The 22761-nt window shown below is 37.2% G+C and overlaps 1 protein-coding gene across 2 annotated transcripts; it reads left to right on the top strand.

Moving 5' to 3' along the window:
- Positions 1-1862: 1862 nt before the first annotated feature.
- Positions 1863-17274, top strand: LOC122069154 (V-type proton ATPase 16 kDa proteolipid subunit). Of its 2 annotated transcripts, XM_042633100.1 has the most exons (4): positions 1863-2105; positions 2213-2498; positions 5992-6093; positions 16889-17023. In XM_042633100.1, the coding sequence occupies exons 1-3, from the start codon at positions 2027-2029 to the stop codon at positions 6056-6058; spliced, it is 432 nt and encodes a 143-aa protein (XP_042489034.1). In that variant the 5' UTR covers positions 1863-2026; the 3' UTR covers positions 6059-6093; positions 16889-17023. The 2 variants fall into 2 exon arrangements, with proteins under 2 accessions (XP_042489034.1, XP_042489033.1); XM_042633099.1 differs by lacking the exon at positions 5992-6093 and having other exon boundaries at positions 1882-2105; positions 16889-17274.
- The last annotated feature ends 5487 nt before the right edge of the window (positions 17275-22761 follow it).

Raw genomic sequence — 22761 nt, 5'->3', positions numbered from 1 at the left:
CTCCTAGATCAGCTCTAATACATTTATTTCTTATTTTATCTTTCCTAGCTTTTCCACATCCATCTTAACATCTTCATCTCTGATACATAAAGTTTTGCAATGTGACAGTTCTTGACTGCCCAACATTCCGTGCCAGTCATACAACAGTCCTATAAAACTTTCCTTTGAGGTTCTAAGAGATGCGTTAGTCACACAGTACTCCAGTTGCACCTCTCCCCTTCATCCGTTCCACTTAAATTCTCTGTAAACATCATCCTCTATGTCACTGTCTTTATTTGTAATTGATCCTAGATACCTAAAGAAATCAATTTGCGGTATCTCTCTTTCCTCAATTCTTACCATGTCATTATCCATCATAGTGTTACTAATATTACACATTATACTCTGTCTTCGTTCTACTAATCATGAAGCCTCTTGTTTCCAAAGTCGATCTCTATCGTTTGAACTTAGTGTTAATCACAATTTTTGTCTCATCCACCAAGACAATATTATTAGTGAAGAGCATACACCATGAGACCTCATCTTCAATGTTCTTGGTTAGCTCATCCATAATTAGTGCAAATAGATGAGGGCTTAAGGTTGACCCTTGATGTAACCGAATCATAATTGGGAATTCCTTGCCCAGACCACCCACATATCTCACATTAGTCATCACACCCTCATCGATTCACTGAAGAGATCAATCAATTTAAATTTTTTCAAAAGTTGATCTTCAATTTCCAATGATGCCATCTTTTCTTCAATTATTGGTGGTTTGTCTTCTGGCTCATCCACTTGTCGCTCAATGGCTGAGATCACATAGTTGAAGGTAGAGTGAATACAATCAGATTTGACTAGTGTTTGGGCTTTGATGCCCTTATAGTGTTATTGAATCTCATCGAGCTTCTCTTGCATCAATTGCGATTGGTGACGGATATCCAATAAAAGATCTAGATCCATCAAGCAAATTTGCTTCTTTTTTCTCTAAAGAGTGGCAGAATTGTAATATTTGAAGCTCAGTTTACACCTCAAAGGACATCAGTGTGGGTGTACGAGCATACTTGAAAGTGAAGTGTAAAAAAGACAACATTCTTTTATGAATATGTGATGGACACGTGGACTCCACTAAGTCCATGGAACAATACAATTAAGAGGAAGAGGTAGTGAAATCTATGGGCCCGTTTGATAATGTTTCTGTCGTTTCTGTTTCAAGAAACGGTAGAAACATAAATTTCTGTTTCTAGAAATAGAAACGGAATTGAAGGTGTTTGATAAGTCATGTTTTTAGAAGTCGATAGTAACCAATGAAAGAATGGCCACAAGTCGTTTCCAGAAACGGCGCCTGGGTCGTTTCTTGAAGCATAAATAAGTAAAAATTTCTATTTCTATTTCTGAAAATAAGTGAAACGAAATAGTTTTATCAAACGCATTTTACTCCGTTTCTGCTGTTTCTGGAAACAGAAACGCGTTTCTTGAAACGTTATCAAACGGGCCCTATGTATTCATCATGTGAACGGATAGGTTCATGTATGAGAATATTCTCATGCACTCCTGATCCGTGCATATAGAATCTATTAAATGAAGAGAGAGAAAATTGATTCTATATCCACGGATTTGGACCGTTCTCGTACATTTTTGTACGTGAACCTGATCTGCTGTATGTCCATCGCAGCCCATAAGAGAACGTTGGATGGATCACCAAAGGGTGGTTGGGTATCTTTTCAGTCCTTGGATGCATTGGAGAGGATCCCAATCGTAGAAACAACATGTTGGTTAAATGGAATAAAGAACCGGGAAGGATCATCCGCGATAGTTATCGAACGGGCTCAGTATCCAAGTACACGACCGGGCGGGACACATTTCCAGAGGGCCAATCGAACAAATAAACTCACCACGTGTCTCTTGTTTTATCAGTCGCATACATTTTCTTCTCGAAGACGATACAAAAGCAAACCCAGGAGAAGAAGAAGAAGAGGAGAGAGCAGAGAAGCTGAGAAACAATTTGGATCTCTGATTGGTTTTTGGGTTTCTTCAGATCTCTGCAGAAATGTCTTCAACTTTCAGCGGAGATGAAACAGCTCCCTTCTTCGGCTTCCTCGGAGCCGCTGCAGCTCTCGTCTTCTCCTGTAACTCTCTCTCTCTCTCTCTCTCTCTCAATCTTTTGATATAAGGGGTTTAGAGTTTGTTTCTTTGTTTATGTTGGGTTTTAATTTTTAATTTGGCTTCGGTGCAGGCATGGGTGCTGCATATGGTACTGCGAAGAGTGGCGTCGGTGTTGCATCCATGGGTGTGATGCGGCCTGAACTTGTTATGAAATCGATTGTTCCAGTTGTTATGGCTGGAGTTTTGGGTATTTATGGTTTGATTATTGCTGTTATTATCAGTACAGGAATAAACCCTAAGGCGAAGTCCTACTATCTGTTTGATGGTTATGCTCACTTGTCGTCCGGTCTAGCTTGTGGTCTTGCTGGGCTCTCTGCTGGAATGGCGATCGGGATTGTTGGTGACGCTGGAGTCCGGTAATTCCTCTTATACTAATGTGGTGATCAATTATGATTTCATCATGGTAGCTTTCGGCGTGGTTATCTCGTTTTTTGTGGACTTGATATGCGATCTATGTAAACTACTACTTGTTCACTAATTTCGAGTGGTGAATGCATAATTAATGGATCTGGATGGTTAGTCAACTACCTTTTGGGATGTACTTTTGATCCGATGGTTTATGGTTTTGTAAAAATTGGGAATCTTGGGTGAATGAAACACGTGGAAATTAGCTCTTAGGAGTCTGGGAGTGGCGGATAGCCCTATTCTTTGATAGGAAATTAACAATGAAAACCGGAATTTCTGGGTTGATTTGCTGCATACATTCCTTCGGTTCTAGGATTTATGGATTTATGGATTGATTGGTTTTTGTTGTTGTTGTTTTTAGTTCTTCCCAAAGAAGAAAGTAAGTTCTGTCTTCTTTACTATGACTAATTCCAATACTCCATTATCTTTTGGTGACTACTATGTTTTAGTTATTTGTTCATTTTGAGCTTCTGATGGAAAGGACAAATTCTTTTGATTGAAGAAAAACAAACCATTAATATGGTCTCTCTTTTCTGTTCTGTGACTGCAAAAGATTCTCCTGAATTTGGTTTAGAGACTGGTGTGAAATCTTGAGTTGTCATACAAACAATTAGAATAAAGTTAAAAACTTGCGGAACATGCCATGTGATAATATAAAAGCATCCCTTATCCAATTCCCATTTCAGAGTCATTTCCATGGTTTCTATCATTTTGGTAAAAGTAATTTGTTTGAAGTTAACTTTTTAGTTAAATATCAATGACCAAGTCCAGGTAAGTTATATTTGGAGCTCCGATGTGGTGTATTTGTAGAAGAAACTTTTAACAAGAGTAATATTTAGATTGTTTTCTATTCAACATGTCCCAAGTATAAGTTTTTTTAATTATGATTGAACATAGAGAGGCTTTTTCTTTTCACAGATTAGTAGTTATTTTTTGAAATGATTTTCACAGTGGCTTGCAATTCTGTGGCCGGCATGATCATCACCAAGCTGCAATAGCATAATTTTTCTAAGTTTTGTGGCAGGTCTACAAAAGAAGTTTCATAACTTGAGAGATGGTTAACGTTTGTCTCCTCCCACCTCCCCCCCCCCCCCACCCAAAAAAAAAGGGTGGGGGAATGAGTTTTTTACATTTCATAGTAAATTTGGGTGAGGGCAAATGTTAGAAATGAAATTATTGACCAAAAAATGGGTATCTTCAGCGAGAAAAATTTGACACAAAATACATGCACATGAAAGTATCTGTTATCCATTGCCTTGTCTGAGATATGGTGCCATAGTGTAGGCACTTTAAGGTGGAAATTTGTTAGCATGTGGTTTCACCAGTTATAAGTTTCTTTGATTTCCTGTGAATATTTAATGCATCATAACTCTCATATGTGGAGCCTCAATGCCAACTTGATGCCCATAATTAGCTTTCTAACAAAGTTCTCTCATTCAATTTTGAAATGTTATGGATTAAGCATGGAAGGTCAAATCTTTTATATTGTTTTCTTACCAGTTTTACTTTATTTTGTTGTATTTTTTGTTTGGTATACTTAAAAGTTCCCATGGAAATCCTTTATTTAACTATTTTTGCTGACATTAGAAACTTGAATGGTTTTAAAGGGGGGAAAATCTGACTTCTTTAAATGTTGTGTCAATTCTGGGGATTCAATGGACACAAACTCCATTATCGTACACATGTTCTGCTAAGAAGATTGATCTACCACAAGCTTCGCTTACCCCAATCAGATCATTCCAATTTTTTCCTTCACCAAGAATGTCTCAATTGACTCTACTGTCTCATATTCAATGGACACAAACTCCATTATCTCAGTCTCCATATTCTCAAATTCAATGGGCACAAAACCTATATGATGCCCCTCTCACTTACCTACAAGTGACCCAGTTGCAAAATGATATCTGGCTTTGAAATCTCTTACAACAAGAGCCTACAGAAGTCTCTAAATTTAAAATCACTAAATTTCATCGACATTAAGGACTCCCCAACGATGTTTACTACCTGATTAATCAAGTATGGAAATCTCACTGTGGCAATAAGAAAAAAGCTTTCCGACAAGATTTATGTACTCGTTCCACAACTTTTGCCTAATATTTTGAAGAACACAAACGTTTTCAAAATTTGACCTTCAAAATCATTACCCAAACAGATTTTGGCGATGACATTGAATATGACTATTTTCTCAAGCTTTTTGAATTCCTAACTGATTTTCATGATAAACCCATTTTTCATAAAATCAGAAGAATTTGTCTTTATGAAAAGGCAAGGCACGTACTACCTAAGGAATGCTTCAAATTCATCAAACGAAAAATTATTGAAGATAATATTTTTCATTTTGAACAAATATTACAAAAATATCTGAAAGATTTGTTTTTCCAAGGTAATTATCTTAAAGTTCTTTTTTACCCCTTCACTGATTCATGGGATACACACACTATTGAATGGGGACTTTGTGGACGAATTGTTTTTCAACCCGACAACGCGGAATTTATACATCTTCTACCTATGATGATGCAAACCATGATTTATCATACTTTTAAAAATTAGAAGTTTTGTCCTGGTTTGGTCTTTGATATTTACTCTTCTTTGGGTTGGTGGAAAAGAGAACATTTTTATTAGCCTTACCAAATTTGGATTCTTACCACTGCCAACCAAGATTCATATATTGGATCCCCCAAGATTGAAAAGATGTTTTTCTTCGAATAATCCAAGACAACGATCAACGACAAATTTGGAAAGCTGCCCTAATACAACTAAGAAGAAAAACCTTTGAAGCAACAGCAGGAGAATGGTTTATTACCAAAGTAACCGATGGTCGACGATTGTTTTACACAAACATCCATATCGATTACATGATCAACCCTCAGTAAGAAACTAAAGCAAATCAATTTCTTGGCAAAATTATGGACTTGGTACCTTTGGATGCACCATTGGATTTACTTTTGGATGTCCAATCCACCATTGCCCTACAAGAAGCAATGGATGAAGACTTACTCGGTTATGGAGGACAATCTTCACTAGGAAGTTTTGATTCTATAATTGAACATAATATTGATAATATGATGAAAGCATAATTTGGACCAACCAAACAAAGCCATCATGATATCATACATGACTCACATGACGTCACCATTTGATACCGGAACTATGCACTTATCACCGGTACTGTAGTAAGTTACTGTTCATGAAGTTACACTGAAATCCGTAGACTTTAGATATTTTTAAATCCGAAGTCTATATAAGGAGACCCCCTCATTTGTAATCATTGGTATTCATAGTAGTGATCCTCTCTTCTAGTGTTCTCTTTTTGTAAATTTCTGTCTGTATCCTGTTCTGGCAGTCTCCGGCTATAGTTGGTATCAGAGTGGCAGCTATGATTACTGTTTCTTTAACTTTACCCTTAGTCAGATAGCTAAGAGGATCACCTGATTCTCATATCAGGGCTACTGATCAGTGTGGATTACCGCAGATCTTTAGCAAATCGTCTAATCTATCTCCTACGGGATAGGTTTTGTTGGCCTCCGACTTGTGAACGGCAACAAAGTAAGTATTTATGTTTACTACTGTAATTTGTTATTCTTATAGCAAAGTGTGTTTGTTTAGTTGTTCTTTGTGCTAGTCTCTTTAAATGTTTATGTTTAGTAATGATTCAGATGGTGAGATCCAAGTCCCTACAGATCATCACTTAGACAAATCCGACACAACGGATGAGTCCTCTGAAGACGATTCAGACCAACCTGAATCTAGCTATCGAGTACAGTCAATTTGGAAAATTTCTTCCGATGACCATTTTGAACATGATCTAGAATTTCCCTCACAATCCGGATCACAGGTTACTTTTAACGACAACCACATCTTTACTACCAAGGAGGAAGATGACCCAACACCAACACCAACACCAACACCAACACCAACACCAATCTCTTTCTATCAAAGAAGAGGTGACTTAAACAAAGTCAATATTGTGTCAGGCGGAACCTATCTTGACCTGACAAATATTTCTTTTAAAGACTATGAATCAGCTATAGATGACTGGGCACAAACCTTTGGCATCCTCATCACAGAAAAACAAACTTCATGGTCTAAAGAAAAATTCCTTGAATATATTGCAAACACCTTACAAGGAGATGTTTTACAATTTATAAGAAAATACCAAAACACTAATGCAAGAAAGGCTAAAAAAGCCGAACTTGCTAATTTCTCTAAATGAGAAGACATTCTTCTCAACTTTACAAGAATTTTGTGGTACCAGACCAACTGATACCTATGTTGATGATATAAGTTTTTATTTTACAAAATTAAAGCTTTATAACATGAATGCTTTTGAAGATTTTGCAAAAGCATACAAGCATTATTATAATCCGTTAGATGGCGCGAATTCTGACCATTGGGTACAACAGTTTTTTCCAAAATTATCGCCACCATGGGATGAATTGTGTACCAAATCTTATCTTGATTATCTCAAAAGTTCAGGTAGTACAAATTATTTAGGAAATCGGATTAATTTCGTTTTCCGCCTTATTATTGACAGTGCCTCAAAGCTAAAGCAGCTAAGGCAATTAAACATAAAGTTAACCCAGCTTTATGTCGAAAATATTATTCAGCCAATTATGAGTTTGGTAAACCACCTTTTCATTATAAACATTTAAGAAGGCATAAGCCGATTAAAAAATTCAAATGAAAAAAATGGAAACCTTGGAAAAATAGGTTTCATCTAAAAAACAAATTTTCAAATAGGTGTTTTATACGTAAACAACCTACAAAACCCAAACCCACAGGACAATGTAAATCTAAAAAAGATTGTCGTTGCTTCCTTTGCAATGAATTAGGCCATTTTGCAAATGAATGTCCTAACCAGAAAAACAATCATACAAAAATGATTAAATTTCTGGAGCAAAATCAATTTGATATTGTTTTTGAAACAGAGATCTTTGATTCTGAGGACATCCTTTATGAATTAGAAACTACTTCGGTTTCTGTTTGTTCTGACTCAGATGTTGAATTTATTTTTATGGTAAACACTACCATTGCTTCTCAATCCCTTGAAGAGGCAGAATTACAACAAGTTCCACAACAGGAACAAAACTTTGTTGCATTTTTCGACCTTGTTAGGGAAGACGTTACCATCAATGATTCTTCTCTACTATCTTGTTTATATAACAAAATAAAAAGCTTTCTTATTCTTAGGTTTACAAATCCTCTAAATTAAATCTCTGGACCACCAGGTTTTTTGATCTACCTAGTCGAAACACTACTTGGGGAACCGAGAAAAACACATTGGAATTCCCAATTTTTAATATTAATCTAATAAAAATATTCCAGAAGAAACACCCTCAACTGCGATATATTCATATAGGATTAATCCAAATTGAGATTACATCCTTATTTAGGCAAGGATTGGATGTACCAATTATTGCCGCCTTATTTGATAAAAGATTTATAAAAGATCTTGTGAAAGCTCTCATAAGAGGAATGGAATCTAATATGGTACACGGCTATATTTGGTTCAAAATTAAACCAAATTATTTTGTCTCCATCTCAGACCCTGCAGTTTGTGATTCAGTAGTTTTGAAGATTAAAACCCAAAATTTGGAAATGAAATCTGACAGTCATAATCTTGCGGTCTCATGGAAATGTCTTCATGAACTTACCAACATTGACTTATACAAAGCTGCAACTAGCTGATAAAAGAATAGTTGAGATCTTTGAACCTCGTGCCTTTGAAACAGAATTAGAACCTAGGCTCTTAAATTGGTATGATTTAAAGATCCCAGAAAATTGGCTTTTGACAGGCATCCTGCCAAAATCTCAAGCACTGCCAAGAATTCCCCAATCCTTTGATATCTTGGCTTTCGGAGATACTTTATATCTCAAAAGAAGATTTTCCTTTTCCACCCCCGGTGAAGGATCTTCTTCATCATCCTCTCCTGCCCCAGGAAGGAATTCAGTTTTTGAATATCCTTCTTACAATCCTCAATTTTTTAGAAGCTACGACCCCACGCAGTCTTTTAAACAATCAGATACCCAATCTGAAGCTGAATCAAATATGATCTCTTATCATAAGTATTCATTGGAAGATAACAACGAAGAAATTATATTGTCCTTAAACCAAGGAAATAAACATATTTATATAAAAAACATCTTTACATTCCCACAATTTGAAGAATATAGCATTGACATTCTCATTGACACAGGAGCGACACGCGGTTTGTCAATGGAATGCAATCTCTGAACACTATTGGGAAAAGATGGAAAAACCAATCTATGTCCATGGCGTTACATGACATTTGGTTACTTTAGAGTACAAAGCTCATAAAGTTCCAATTTATTTGAATAATATACAATTTATTATTCCCAAAATTCTTTGTTTTCCCTTCATGTATGGTGATTTTATTCTAGGAAATACCTTCCTACAAAACCATCTTCCTTTAACAATTTTACTCCATTCTGTTAAAATAACCTTAAATTCTACTAAGGTTGTGATACCAATTCTCCCTCAACACAGCTTTTTCATTGAGAAAGGTTTTAAACCAAAACCGATTGTTAGAACCTTGGAACCCACTCATTGGCTCTGCCAAGAATTATCTGATAACTTTAGTAACAACCCATTAAAGTTATGGGATAAAAGGCCATGTTATTGCCATATTCATTGAGTAAAACCAATTTTATATTTTGAAGAGGATATTAAAGAATTTGTTACTCAATTAAAAAAAATTATAAGAACTCAAATTAATTGAGCCATCGACAAGTGCTCATACCAGTCCAGCATTTATGGTACGCAACCATGCTGAAAAAGTAAGAGGAAAAGCCCGTATGGTAATCAACTATAAGAGGCTTAATCAAAACATTATTTTCGATGGTTACTTCATCCTGAGAAAAGATGTTCTTATTCATTAGACCAAAAACGCTAAATATTTTAGCAAATTTGACTGTAAATCAGGTTTTTGGCAAATCAAATTGACTGATGAAAATAAACCATTCACAACTTTTGTCGTCCCATTTAATAAACATTACCAATGGACAATTATGCCATTTGGTCTTAATACAACCCCTCAAATCTTCCAGCGATGGATGGACTCAATATTTGGAGACCTACCCTTTGTGGCTGTATATATTGATGATATTCTTGTTCTTTAAAAACTGATGCATGCTCAGTGTAGAATTCCTGCATCATGGTCAGAAGTTTATATTGTTCAGTTGGGTCTGATGTTTTTTTATACCTATTCTTCCAATGATCTAAAACTTCCTTGTAGTAAGGATAGTTAGAATCGTGGATAGGCAATTGAGCTGTTGAGTCTGCTATGGCTGAAATAACTACAAAATCAGAACGAGCAGTAAATGGTGGTTTCATGTCTTTTTGTCGTTCTATCTGATCAATTTTTTCTGCTAATTTATTAAAGGAAAAATAAGAAAAATCTACTAAGCTATTTAAAGTGCTACTAAGAGATACTAAAGTAGAATCGGAATGAAAACTATGGTGATATTGATTTTGGAGAGGAGAAGCGCGAGGGAAAGCAGAAGGAATCATAAATTCTGATTTGATCTGTAACTCTGGTACTTAAGACCTTCTCAATCTTAAAGATTTACCACAACCAAGCTCTAACATAACCGGTCACACGCCAACAATAGAGCAAAAGGCAGATACGAAAGAGATGTATGGGTTTTGAGTTACCAGATAAAAAAAATAAATATTTCCTCTCCCTCTTTTTTTATTATTATATAAAGAAGAAAATCAACAAAACAGATATTAACATAAACATTTAAAGAGACTAGCACAAAGAACAACTAAACAAACACACTTTGCTATAAGAATAACAGAAATTACAGTAGTAAACATAGATACTTACTTTGTTGTCGTCCATAAGTTGGAGACTAACAAAACCTATCCCGTAGGAGATAGATTAGACGATCTGCTAAAGATCTGCGGTAATTAACATTGATCAGTAGCCCTGATATGAGAATCAGGTGATCCTCTTGACTATCTGACTAAGGGTGAAGCTAAAGAGCCACAGTAATCGTAGCTGCCGCTTTGATACCAACTATAACCGGAGATTGCTGGGACAGGATATAGACAGAAATTTACAAAAAGAGAACACTAGAAGAGGAGCACTATTATGAATACTGATGATTACAAATGAGGGGGTCTCCTTATATAGACTTCGGATTTAAAAACCTCTGAAGTCCACGGATTTCAATGTGACTTCGTGAACAGTAACTTACTACAGTACCAATAATAAGTGCATAGTTCTGGTATCAAATGGTGACATCATGTGAGTCATGTATGATGTCATGATGGCTTTGTTTGGTTGGTCCAAATTATGCTTCCATCATGTTATTAATATTGTGTTCAGTTATAGAATCAAAACTTCCTAGTGAAGAGTGTCCATAACCGAGTAAGTCTTCATCCATTGCTTCTTGTAGGGCAATGATGGATTGGACATCCAAAAGTAAATCCAATGGTGCATCCAAAGGTACCAAGTCGATAATTTTGTCAAGAAATTGATTTGCTTCAGTTTCTTGCTAAGGGTAGACCGTGTAATCGATATGAATGTTTGTGTAAAACAATTGTCGACCATCGGTTACTTTGGTAATAAACTGTTCTCCTACTGCTGCTTCAAAGGTTTTTCTTCTTAGCTGTATTAAGGCAGCTTTTCAAATTTGTCGATGATCGTTGTCTTGGATTATTTGAAGACAAACATCTTCTTCAATCTTGGGGGATCCAATATATGAATCTTAGTTGGCAGTGGTAAGAATCCAGATTAGGTAAGGCTGATAAAAATGTTCTCTTTCCGGCTAAGCCCAAAGAAGAGTAAATATCAAAAACCAAACCAGGACAAAACTTTCAATTTTTGAAAGTATGATAAATCATGGTTTGCATCATCATGGGTAGATGTATAAATTCCACGTTGTCGGGTTAAAAAACAATTTGTCCACAAAGTTCCCATGGGTCAGTGGAGGGATAAAAAATAACTTTGAGATAATTATCTTGAAAAAACAAATCTTTCAGATATTTTTGTAATATCTGTTTAAAATGAAAAATATTGTCTTCAATAATTTTTCGTTTGATGAATTTGAAGCATTCTTTGGGTAGTATGTGTTGTGCCTTTTCATATATACAAATTCTTCTAATTTTATGAAAAATGGGTTTATCATGAAAATTAGTTAATAATTCGGAAAGCTTGAGAAAATTGTTTATTTTCTCATATTCAATGTCATCGTCAAAATTTGTTTGGGTAATGATTTTGAAGATTAAATTTTGAAAATGTTTGTGTCCGTCAAAATATTGGACAAGAGTTGTGGAAAGAGTATGTAAATCTTGTCGGAACACTTTTTTCTTATTGCTATCATGGTTTAAAGTATCTCCGATACTGATACGATACCTTCCAATATGTATCTTAAATTTAGCCGACCGATATGATACATAGAATTTTTAAAATCCTTTCGTATTGATATATATATCCTACGATACATATTGATATGCATCAATACACCACCGATACACATCGATACGATATGATATGCACCGATACGACTGCATGAAAAATATAAAATCGAGGTGAAATGTACGTTTGGGTATCTATCGATACGTATCGGTGAGTATTGGTACGTATCGATGAGTATCATTATGTATCGATTGGTACCTATTGGTACGTATCCGTGAGTATCGGTATTTACCGATACAATGCGTTACGGTCATATAATAGCCAAGATGGGTAATTTTTTAGAAAAAACATGATTTTTTGAGGAGTTTTTGTTCCAAAGTTGTTACCAGTCATATTTCTCTTTAATTAAAGTGGAAATCAAGGTTGAGAACAAGGATTTTACATTTATGAGACAACTACAAACCTTGAATTCTTAGTGCGATACCCTCAATTTAGTTTTTATGCATAATACATGTTATCAATAGCTTTTTTTAACAAATTCTTTATGCAAAAGTGTTTAAAAAAATGTTTTCTATCCATTTATGTGTGTATGTTTAGCGTATCTCCGATACGATATGATACCATCCGATACGTATCTTAATTTTGGCTGACCGAGACGACGATTGATACCGATACTTTAATCCTTGATTGTTATAGAGAGATACCCATACTTGATTAATAAGCTAGTAGTCATCGTTGGGGAGTCCTTGATGTTGATGAAATTCAGTGATTTTAAATTCAGAGACTTCTGTAGGCTCTTGTTGTAAGAGATTTCGAAGTCGGATATAATTTTGCAACTGGGTCACTTGTAGGTAAGTGAGAGGGGTTTCATATGGGTTTTGTGCCCATTGAATTTGAGAATATGGAGATTGAGATAATGGAGTTTGTGTCCATTGAATCTGAGACAATGGAGTCTATTGAGACATTCTTGGTGTAGGAGAAAATTGGAATGATCCGCTTGGGGTAAGCGAAGCTTGTGGTAGATCAATCTTCTTAGCAGGGCGTGTGTACGATGCTGAAGATTTTTTTCCCAAAGGCTTTTATGCCGTTGGTTTGCTAGATGAGGGTGCAGTTGGTCTCTGGAATAATCCTTTGTAGTGGGTCTGCTTGAGGATTCTTTCGCCTTGCCTTTTCCTTTGATGGTTATCTATCCATCATTGTTTTGTTGTTTATCCATTGCCTACTGAGATAATCTGCAAGAAAATTTTTGGAGCTGTTAATATATTCGACGTCAAATTTGTATTGACTAATCTCATTATACCATCTAATTCTTCTAGCATTTTCTTCGTGTTTTTTGGATTTAAAAAAATTATGGACTGCTTGATTATCAGTTCGTATTAAAAACCGTTTTTCTGGTATAAGGAAAATTTTGAATTTTTGTAATCCAAGAAGAAAGGCTAGAAAGGCTAAAAGTTCTTTTTCAAATATAATATAACGTATTTGAGTATACTTGGGCCTTCCCCTTATCTCTTCTAGGTTTTTTGCCCACCACTGCACCCCCTTGTATGATCATCTCGGGAAAAAGCTTAAGCTTTGGAAAGGCAAGCTCCTCTCTTTTGTCGGCCGTCTTACCTTGATCAGATCGGGCCTCCAGTCTATTTATCTCTACTAGTCTGGAACCTTCATCCTTCCTACTTCGGTGATTAAGTCTTTTGAGGCTCTTCTCTGCTCCTTTCTTTGGAAAGGTTCGGAGTCTTCTAGGTTCCTTAGGCCTCTCAGCTGGAAGAAGGTCTCTCTCCCCAAAGCTGAAGGAGGTCTAGGAATTAGAAGAATCAAGGATGCTAATTCAGTTGGAGTCCTTAAGCTTATCTAGAAAATTGTCTCCAAACACAAAAGCATCTGGGTTGATTTGGATCCTCTGGTCTTTTCAAGCATAACTCCCTTTGGACGGCCCTCTCCACCTCCACCTCTGATGCTTCCTGGATATGGAGAAAGATTCTTAAGCATAGACCTATTGCTTTCACTGCCATTTTGCACTCCATTGGAAATGATAATTCTACCTCCCTTTGGAAGGACCCCTGGCATCCTTCGGGTATGCTTTCCCATCTTCTTACTCCCAGAGCCATCTACTCCTCTCCTTCCAATGCCCGGGTCTCCTCTATCTTCTCCCCCAATGGATGGCCCCCCCCATTCTCCCCCTCCTCTTGAGGATATCTGGTCCTCTCTTCCCCCTCTTTCCCCTGGTCATAGGGGAAGAGAAGACATGCATTTGGCTCCCTTCCTCCAATGGCACCTTCTCTTTTTCCTCGGCCTGGGCCCACATTCGGACTTCTTCGCCAGCTGTTCCATGGCATAAACTGGTCTGGTTCAAGGGCCACAGTTTCTCCCTTTGGTGGTGCCTTTCGAATTGTCTCCACACCCAAGTCTTCCTCATCCACCGTCTCATCCCTGCTAACCCTTCTTGCTGTCTCTGCCCCTCGGGTGCTGAAGATATTTCCCACCTCTTCTTCTCTTGCCCATTCTCCTCCCTTGTTTGGAATTCTGTTCTCTCCAAATGCTGACCAAATAATAGATCCATCCTCCCCTTTGATAAAGAATGCATTTGGATTGACATGACATTCTCTGGCCCTTCCATTTGTGATATTGTAGGAAAATTGGCTTTCTGTGCAACTATCAACCATCTATGGATGGAGCGTAACATCCGTAGATGGACCCCTAAATCTAGATCTTTGGACAAGATTTGGAAAGCTATCTACTTTAATGTTACTTCTAAAGCCCAGAGCATCCATGCTAGTCACCCCCGCCCTCCCCCCCCCTTTTCCCCCTGTATATTCTTTATATTCTTTTCCTCTTGGTAATGAATTATTTATTCATCCAAAAAAAAAAAAGGTTAGAAATATTCTTTTCCTTAAACATGTTAAATTTCAAAGATGCTGATATTAAATCAGCAACAAGTAGAACTCACTCTACGGATTGTCAGTGAGACAACCTATGCGTCATACAAGAGAAGAAGAGACTATTTTCTTCTTTTTCCCACTCTTCACTTTTAAAGTTACCAGTCCACATTGCCTGTTCTCGTATCACTGATAGATTTTCTGTAGCTATTTTAAAAATAAGAATAAAAAAGCCCAACTGTAGATTTATTCTTGCTTGCCTGTTAGTATGGAGACTTTTCCCACAATAATCTGCTTTTATCATTAATGTTTCAGTCAATTTAGCAACTTTAATGTATTTATCAAAAGCCATGTAACTTCACTGAAAAGGTCTGGGTGATTAATAAGTATGGAATTCTGCGGTGGATAATAGTTGGATCTTTAAAGTATCCTGTTTCCTTGGCATCTCTATGTTGTCATTTATATGACTTGAATTTGCAGGCTTATTTGCATTTTGTGTACAAAATTGTTGTTTAATCCCGTCATTCCCATGTTCATTTATAGGGTAGTTATGCATGACACAATCGAATGTGACGCTTCAGGAAATCACAGGACAAATATTAGACATCCATTTCACAGTACTTTTAATCTAAACCATCTGTTCTTACTTAGAGTTGGGAGAGAGTACAGTATTGTCTTAAGTGCAGGTACGCATGCATGGATATACATGGAATGTATGCCAATGCAAGGATGGGTATTTGTTTGAATTAGATTTTTTTTATTTTTACATGTGACTAATCTTGACCATGCCCTCTCTATCTAACGATTGGAATGGACACATCATTTGTCCATGTGACAGAATAGATATATGTGATGTTTGGAAAAATAACAGACCATTGTGTCAATAACAATTCGCCTTATTTAAATTTCTGTTTTGCTTTTATCTCTTCTTATTTTGGTGTTGTTGCCTTTGTGTGAGTGGAAGCATTTACTGGCCCGGTATGATAGTTTGCTTCTTGAGACATTTTTATTTTTTATTTGTTTGACCACTTTGAGAAGTGTGATGGTCGGAAGTCCTGTGGAGGCATATGAAGATGTATTATATTGAGATTGCATTCTATGTATCTAGCTGTGTAGAGGATTTCTGTGGTATTAAGAACTGGAAATGGGTTTAAAGTTGTTATATACTGAGGAACAACAATCTTGTTTGAATTAACTGGTGGAGTATTTTAGTAGAGGAATATTATAGAAGTCCTTCTGACTGTTGTCCACTGACATGGTTAGGTAAGACTTAGCTGCAATGCTTCAAGAGTCCATAGCTGTAATGAAAGAGAAGCTTTAAACAGTTGCAGAGAACAACTATGGATTGTAATTGGCACTGGTCGAGTTCCTTAATTCTGTTTAGTTGAAAAAGTGTGTATGAGCCAACTTGAATGACTTTCTGATATCAGCTTTTGTGTTCAAAACAAGGCTTCAACACTAACATGGTCAGAAGCCCCCAGTTGGAGTACTAAACTATAGACTTTAGGTTCACCATGGAAATTTGATCAAATGGCCTTGAAAGATAAATTTAAGTTTGGGATTGCCTCTTGGGCGAATGGGTTGTTGAGAAGAAGTTGGGCATGGACCTTGTGAACCAAGTTTCAGTTCAAGGTTTTTATGGGACTAATATGGGAATAGCTATGATGAACCATAGCTAGTATTATATTAAATCTAGCATGAGATGGATCCGCCAGAGGTGCATACTATAAGTGTTAGCTGAGAACAATGGTTCAGGCAGGCTTCTGGGTGGCCCCAAGCGAGTTGGTCTATAATCAAGATCAGTGAACTGATACATCAGATGCCTGCATCTAAGAAGTTTGGTCAGATATCATGATGCTGTTTACATCTCTTTCTGTAGTAAACCGTCTCTTTATGCTTGTTATTGATGTTCTTTTCTCTTCTCTTGCTTTGGGAAGCTGTTTGATATCTTCAGTGTAACTTTATACTCAATTTTAGAGACTGACATATGAGCTTACCGTTGCATTGTAAGTTCCCACTGTAATGATCTTTGCTTTACACAATGAGCATTGCCTTGACTATCCTGTTTCTTGTAATTTTCAGGGCCAATGCGCAACAGCCAAAGCTTTTTGTTGGTATGATCCTCATCCTCATTTTTGCAGAAGCGCTCGCCCTCTATGGTCTGATTGTGGGTATCATTCTCTCCTCCCGAGCAGGCCAATCTCGGGCAGACTGAAGATTGTGAAGCAGTGCCTATCTTGAAGCTTCCTGTTATAATTTAATAGTAGAGGGAAAGACCCACGGGATTCAGATTGTCTTTGATTTATTATTCATTTGTGATAAAACCAAGTTGAAAGACTTGTATATGTGGTGTCTAGTTGAACTAATTTTTTTTAGCTTTTGGCTTCGAGATATCATGTTACCACCTTCTGATTGTGGGTACTATCTACTGGTAACAGATCCATCATTCCATTCCCATTTGAGTGCTATATCTCAATCGCTCTAGTTGGTTGATTAAAATGTGATCGTGGATATTTTTGGAGAGAGACCCTCTTCCAAAAATACCTCTGCCGAAATCAAATTTTTTTTACTTGCATACCAAAAAATAATGTCCTTGGAACGATGTCGGCAAGAAACCCAAAGAGAAGGCAGATGGGGTGTGTTTTTCTTTGGGTTGCAAAATCAAATGCCAAAGAGAGGAGAAACTAACTACTCTGTAATTTAAGAAAAATGTCCAAGAGAAGGAACATCTTTCTTTGGACAGCTGGAAGCCCAAAGGTAAGGTGGGTGTGTTTGACTTTGGACTACAAAAGCAAATTTTCATCAGGAGGGAGAAACAACCCTGTAATTTCAAAGAAAGTCCCAAGAAAAAGAACATCTTTCTATGGACATGATAGTAGCAAGAAGTCCAAACAGAAGACAGATTTGGTGTGTTTTCCTTTGAATTGCAATAGCAAATGCTACGTAACAACCTTGAAGTTTCAGAGGATCTCAACTCGATGAACTGATTTGTGTGTATGGTTGTGTATGTACATGTACATGTACACACGCCAGTGCTTTGGCCTTTGTCTAGTATGGGGTTCTAGCATCAATTGGGGAATAAGGCAAAACAAAATCTTGGGCTGTAACTTGAGAGTGATTGAATTTAAAGCCAGAAGACACCCTAGCATTGCTGGTGATTGCCGAAGAGAATGGAGAAAGTTGGAGAAAACACAGAGACAGCCGGAGTTGTGCAGTGATGGCTGGAGGTGGAATGATGGGACTTAATGGACGTATAGCTTCTTCCATTGCTGTTTAAGTTTACATTTGATATCAAAGCCCCCTTCAAGCGAGCTGCTCACTCGATGTTTTCCAGCCTATATCCCTCATTACTAAAAAATGGAGACTTTGTATGGTATTTAAATCCCGTTTAGCGAATATATATATATATATAAAAGGGTGTATCTTGTTGTCAACAATCGCCATCCCCTTCTATAAGAACTTAGGTAAACACTAGTCTAAAGGGAGACCAATTCTTTTCTATTCTTACGAGAATAATCTGTTTTACTCGGAAGTCTGACTTAGGCATGAGAGAGTCATCTGTCGGATCCGCGGGACACTCACTCCCTTATCTGTTCTTCTTTGTTGGACCTGAGGGAGGCCTACGATGATTTACAACGGCAAAATAACAACGATAATAAATATATTACCACTATTATACTTCAGTATATAGCAGTCGTAATATATTACATGTTGTTATACATCATCAATTAAAAGTGCTGTAATATTACTGCAACTAAAAAATTAATATCATAAAATGAGTTCTTTCAAGGTTTTCCACTAGTTGATTTGGATGATCCTTCATCGTTTTTTTTTTGTGGATGGAGAATCAGAGTCCTTAGGAAAGGAATGACCTGGCGACCTTTGATTATTTAGAAGAGGACGATAATGAATGTGGAGTAGATGATTGATGATGACTAATAGTACCAATGGTCTCCAAATAGTGAAAAGGATTTTGTACAATGAAACTAATTTTTGTTTCCCTTCTACCAGAATTTTTGGCTTTATGGATGATGCGAAAAATTAGAATAAGAATACCAGAGAAGACAAAATCATCGGCAAATAGGGTCGTGGAATGTACCACTCTTTGTCCTATATTGTGAGTCTAATGTGAGACCTCATGATGCAGCAGAACCATAAGAACATGTGCCACTTTGTGGAATAATCTGGAATAGTCTGGAGGTCACAAGGTAATCAATTGATCTTATTGCAATGAAACACGCCCATAATAAGTCGAATCATCTCTTTTCTTTCCTACTCTTGATTTTGTGGGCATGGTTTCATGTAGATGTATGTCTTTCATAAATAATGGACCCCTCATGAACCTTGAATATTGCAAAGTGAGGTTTTTTAGTTATGTTTGGATCCAAAAAAAGGATATGTAAATGGGCTTGATGTGTAATACCCCGATCCTTTTAACTTTGGCACAATATTGTCCTCTTTGGCCAATGGACCTCAATGTTTTAAAATGTATTATATCATGTTAAGGAGGTTAGAGGTTATCAATTAGCACAACAAACTCCCCTAGGTAATGTGAGATTAAAGTTTGCACACCTTACCGATCTTCTAAACCTTCTATTATTAGCTATGTCTTGGTGGGAATCCCGTTACGGCCCCACACAGTGTCAGGATCCACTATGATACCACCTGTATTAGCATCTCTAATACCTATGTTCATAAATTCCATATATAATCCCAACCATGTATTATGTCTAGATAATTAAATATACCTACATATCATTCATCGTAATTCAATCATATGAAAACAATATCAATGATAGCTGTAATCTCATTAATGTTAGTATTTCATAATCATAATTAGTCTTAGAGTAGCATCGCTTTTTTCGCTATTCTCAAGCCATATATAGCTTGTTATTTAAAGGCTTAAAATGATACTTAATTATACTTTATTTCATAATGTTACTTCACAAAGTTCTTAATCATTCATATAATAATAAGAGATTCCTTCTCTTTCTGATCTAGTTTCTATATCCCTTCTGCTGAAATCAAGTGAATTTCATCTTCCTTGAATAACCACCTCCTCCCTTGGTGGGGGAAAGTCCTTCTGCCATACTGATCTTTTTCCACCCACCACCTGTTTGAAGAAAGTTTGTGCCAAGTGTGACAATTGATGAGGCAAATTGTAGTCATGCATCTAATGGCTAATCTTTTTCAATTGCTACTATAGTGCACTTGCATCTCTTGAAGTCTTGTGGTCTTGCTACTATAGTGCACTAATGCTTTTGATGTTACCACATGATTTTTAGAATAATACTTTCTTTATATATATTGTGATAATGTCATGTTCTATGTTATTGGGCTTTGCAACTCGTTCCATTATTTTTCCTCACATATCAGTGGTGGAGATTAGCGTCTCTCAGAGGGATCTATTGATGAACAAACGTGACATTTTCATTGGAGTTCCATTTTATTACTTTTCAGTAATTTATGATTTAGGGTTTAAACTGATGTAATACATTAATTTGTTTTAGGTTTTATGAAGTTTTTGTTATTTAGTTGATAGGTTAATTTATATTTATGGAGATTTTAGAATGGTGTTGAATTATAATTTTAGAAGAAAAATCTCTAGGTTTTACAAAACGTGTTTGAAAGATCGAAGTCTTATGATCTTAACCCTAATGGGTTTGGGCCGTGCATGTGCTCCCTCTGTTGGATGCCTATGCATCTCTCTTGGTTGGTCCCCATACTGGTGCAATGGCCATGCGACTCGATAGTAATCCCTATCCCAACAATTAAATGACAATTATTATGAGTTCCAGTCGGTCTTTTTATGCTTGAATTACATCAAGGGGAAAAGAACGCTCCTTGGCCTTGTGGACCTTGTGCCAACGTGGGCCAATGATGGGGTGTATATGGGCATCAACAATGGGGTGGGTTTTTAGGTTTCACAAGTCTGGGGGCATCATTTTCCTCATACATTACATTACGCTAATGGTGGACCTAGGTGCAATGGTAAAGTTGCTCCATTGCAACCCAATGGTTATAGGTTCGAGTTAGGATTCAGGAACCTTATGCATTGGATACCTCCTTTTTCTCTCTACCTATGTAAGAAACAGGCAAAAGAATGCTTCTGATCATGCGGCCCTTGCAGCAGGCAGGGAACCAATAAGGGGACACACATGACACAAGGGAATACACAGGGGTTGGAGTTTTTGTATTTCACAAGGGTGGGGTGCACAACCAAGGAGCATTCTTTTCCCCATAATAAGTAACACATGACTAATTATTCCGATCTTTCCTATTTATAAGCATTGGTATAATTGAAACGAAACCAATTAGAAACCTAAATCGATTCCTTTAAAGACCTGTGAGATCTCTCAACAAAGACTCATTAAATGACAATAGATTCCTATGAAGACCTCTAAGGGCTCGTTTGATAACGTAACCAGAAACGTGTTTCTGTGTTTTCTTGTTCTCAGAAACACAGAAACAACATAAATACCGTTTGGTAAAAGTGTTCTGTTCCACTTGTTTCTTGAAACATAAATTGAAATTTATAACAATTTATGCTTCAAGAAACATGAATGACGAAACAAGTTTTACTTGTTTCGCTCGTTTCTTGAAACAAAAATGGGGCACAAAAAATCGATATTGAAGACAGAGTTTGGCATCACTACCATCACCACCGTCTCTGACTAGCTCCGTCTACAGAGTTCCTCTCTATCTTGTCAGTCGTCGTCGATTTGGGTTTCTTCCCACAGATTCCGATGAGGCACTGTCATCTTCCTCGTCGACTCCGCTGCTGTGTCTGATAAGATTGGAGCAATTGGCGCTAGCAGTCTTGACTTGAGGAGGATTGTGATCCATGACAATCGAATTCACCATCCCGTAAGAATTATCCATGGAGGCTGAGCTCTGGCTGGGCAGAGGCGCTGGCGGCGGAGCTTGATAAAGCATTTGGGAAGCAGCGGCAGAGTATCCATTATGTTGAGGAACAACCTCAGATGCTTCGTGCTTCATGGATGCTACGAATTGAGAATTTCTCTGATTAACCGCTTCGGTGGGAGTCGCCGATACTGCTGGAGACTTGTCGCCGATCTCACGGATATCAGGTGAGGGAGGTCCAGCGACACCGCCACCACAAGACAAGAACCTCGCAAACATGCTCTCCACTTCGGGACTTGAAGAACGAGGTTGTAGGAAATCATCAGCTCCTCCTTCTCCGTCTTCACTGCTACCGTCCACGTAATTTGCAAGCAGGGGGCTCGGGGCAAAGCGAAATCGCATCAGACCGGAATTCAGCTCTTGCTGCTGCTGATGGCAATCGGAAACCATGGTTTCTCTACTTTTCTGTTGCAGTTCTCCTTCCGAATGCTTGGAAGTCGAAGGGAACAGAAGATTCATGTCTTTTGAGGATGCTAAAGACGCATACATCCTTGATGATCTGAACTCCAAATTCATCCTTGATGATCGACCCCTCAATTTGCTACCAACGCCTGTCTTGTTCAAGGAAATAGTCGGCTGTCACGTCGGAGCATCTATTTCTTCAAGCAAATGGCCGCCGATCATTATCCACTGGAATGTAAATACAACACTGTAATCATCCAATCAAACGGAAACAAGGTTTATCAAACACCCAAAATTCTGTTTCTGTTCCTAGAAACGGAAATTTCTATTTCTGTCGTTTCTTGAAACAGAAACAGCAGAAACGTTATCAAACGGGCCCTAAGATCTCTCAGTATATACTCATTAAATGACAATCGGTTTCTACGATGATCTGCAAGATCTCTCAGTAAATCTCATCAATGACAATCGATTCCTTTGAAGACATGCAAGATCTCTCAGCAAAGACTCATTAAATGACATTGGAATCCATTATTCATTCAATGGAAACTGTTGTTGATATTCTCTAGGAAAAAAGTCAGAACATGGTTTTTATGGACGGTTTAAAAAAATGTGTCAATTACAAAAAATGC

The sequence above is a fragment of the Macadamia integrifolia genome, unplaced genomic scaffold (assembly GCF_013358625.1).
Source record: "Macadamia integrifolia cultivar HAES 741 unplaced genomic scaffold, SCU_Mint_v3 scaffold538, whole genome shotgun sequence".
In the NCBI taxonomy this organism is placed as follows: Eukaryota; Viridiplantae; Streptophyta; class Magnoliopsida; order Proteales; family Proteaceae; genus Macadamia; species Macadamia integrifolia.
This window is presented reverse-complemented; position numbering and strand designations above follow the sequence as displayed.

Bases quoted from the DNA above. Each gene is read 5' to 3' on its own strand.
- LOC122069154 (XM_042633099.1), top strand. From the start codon at position 2,027: ATGTCTTCAACTTTCAGCGGAGATGAAACAGCTCCCTTCTTCGGCTTC. The intron at 2,106-2,212 runs GTAACTCTCTCT...GCTTCGGTGCAG, and splicing joins TGCAGCTCTCGTCTTCTCCT to GCATGGGTGCTGCATATGGT. The intron at 2,499-16,888 runs GTAATTCCTCTT...TGTAATTTTCAG, and splicing joins GTTGGTGACGCTGGAGTCCG to GGCCAATGCGCAACAGCCAA.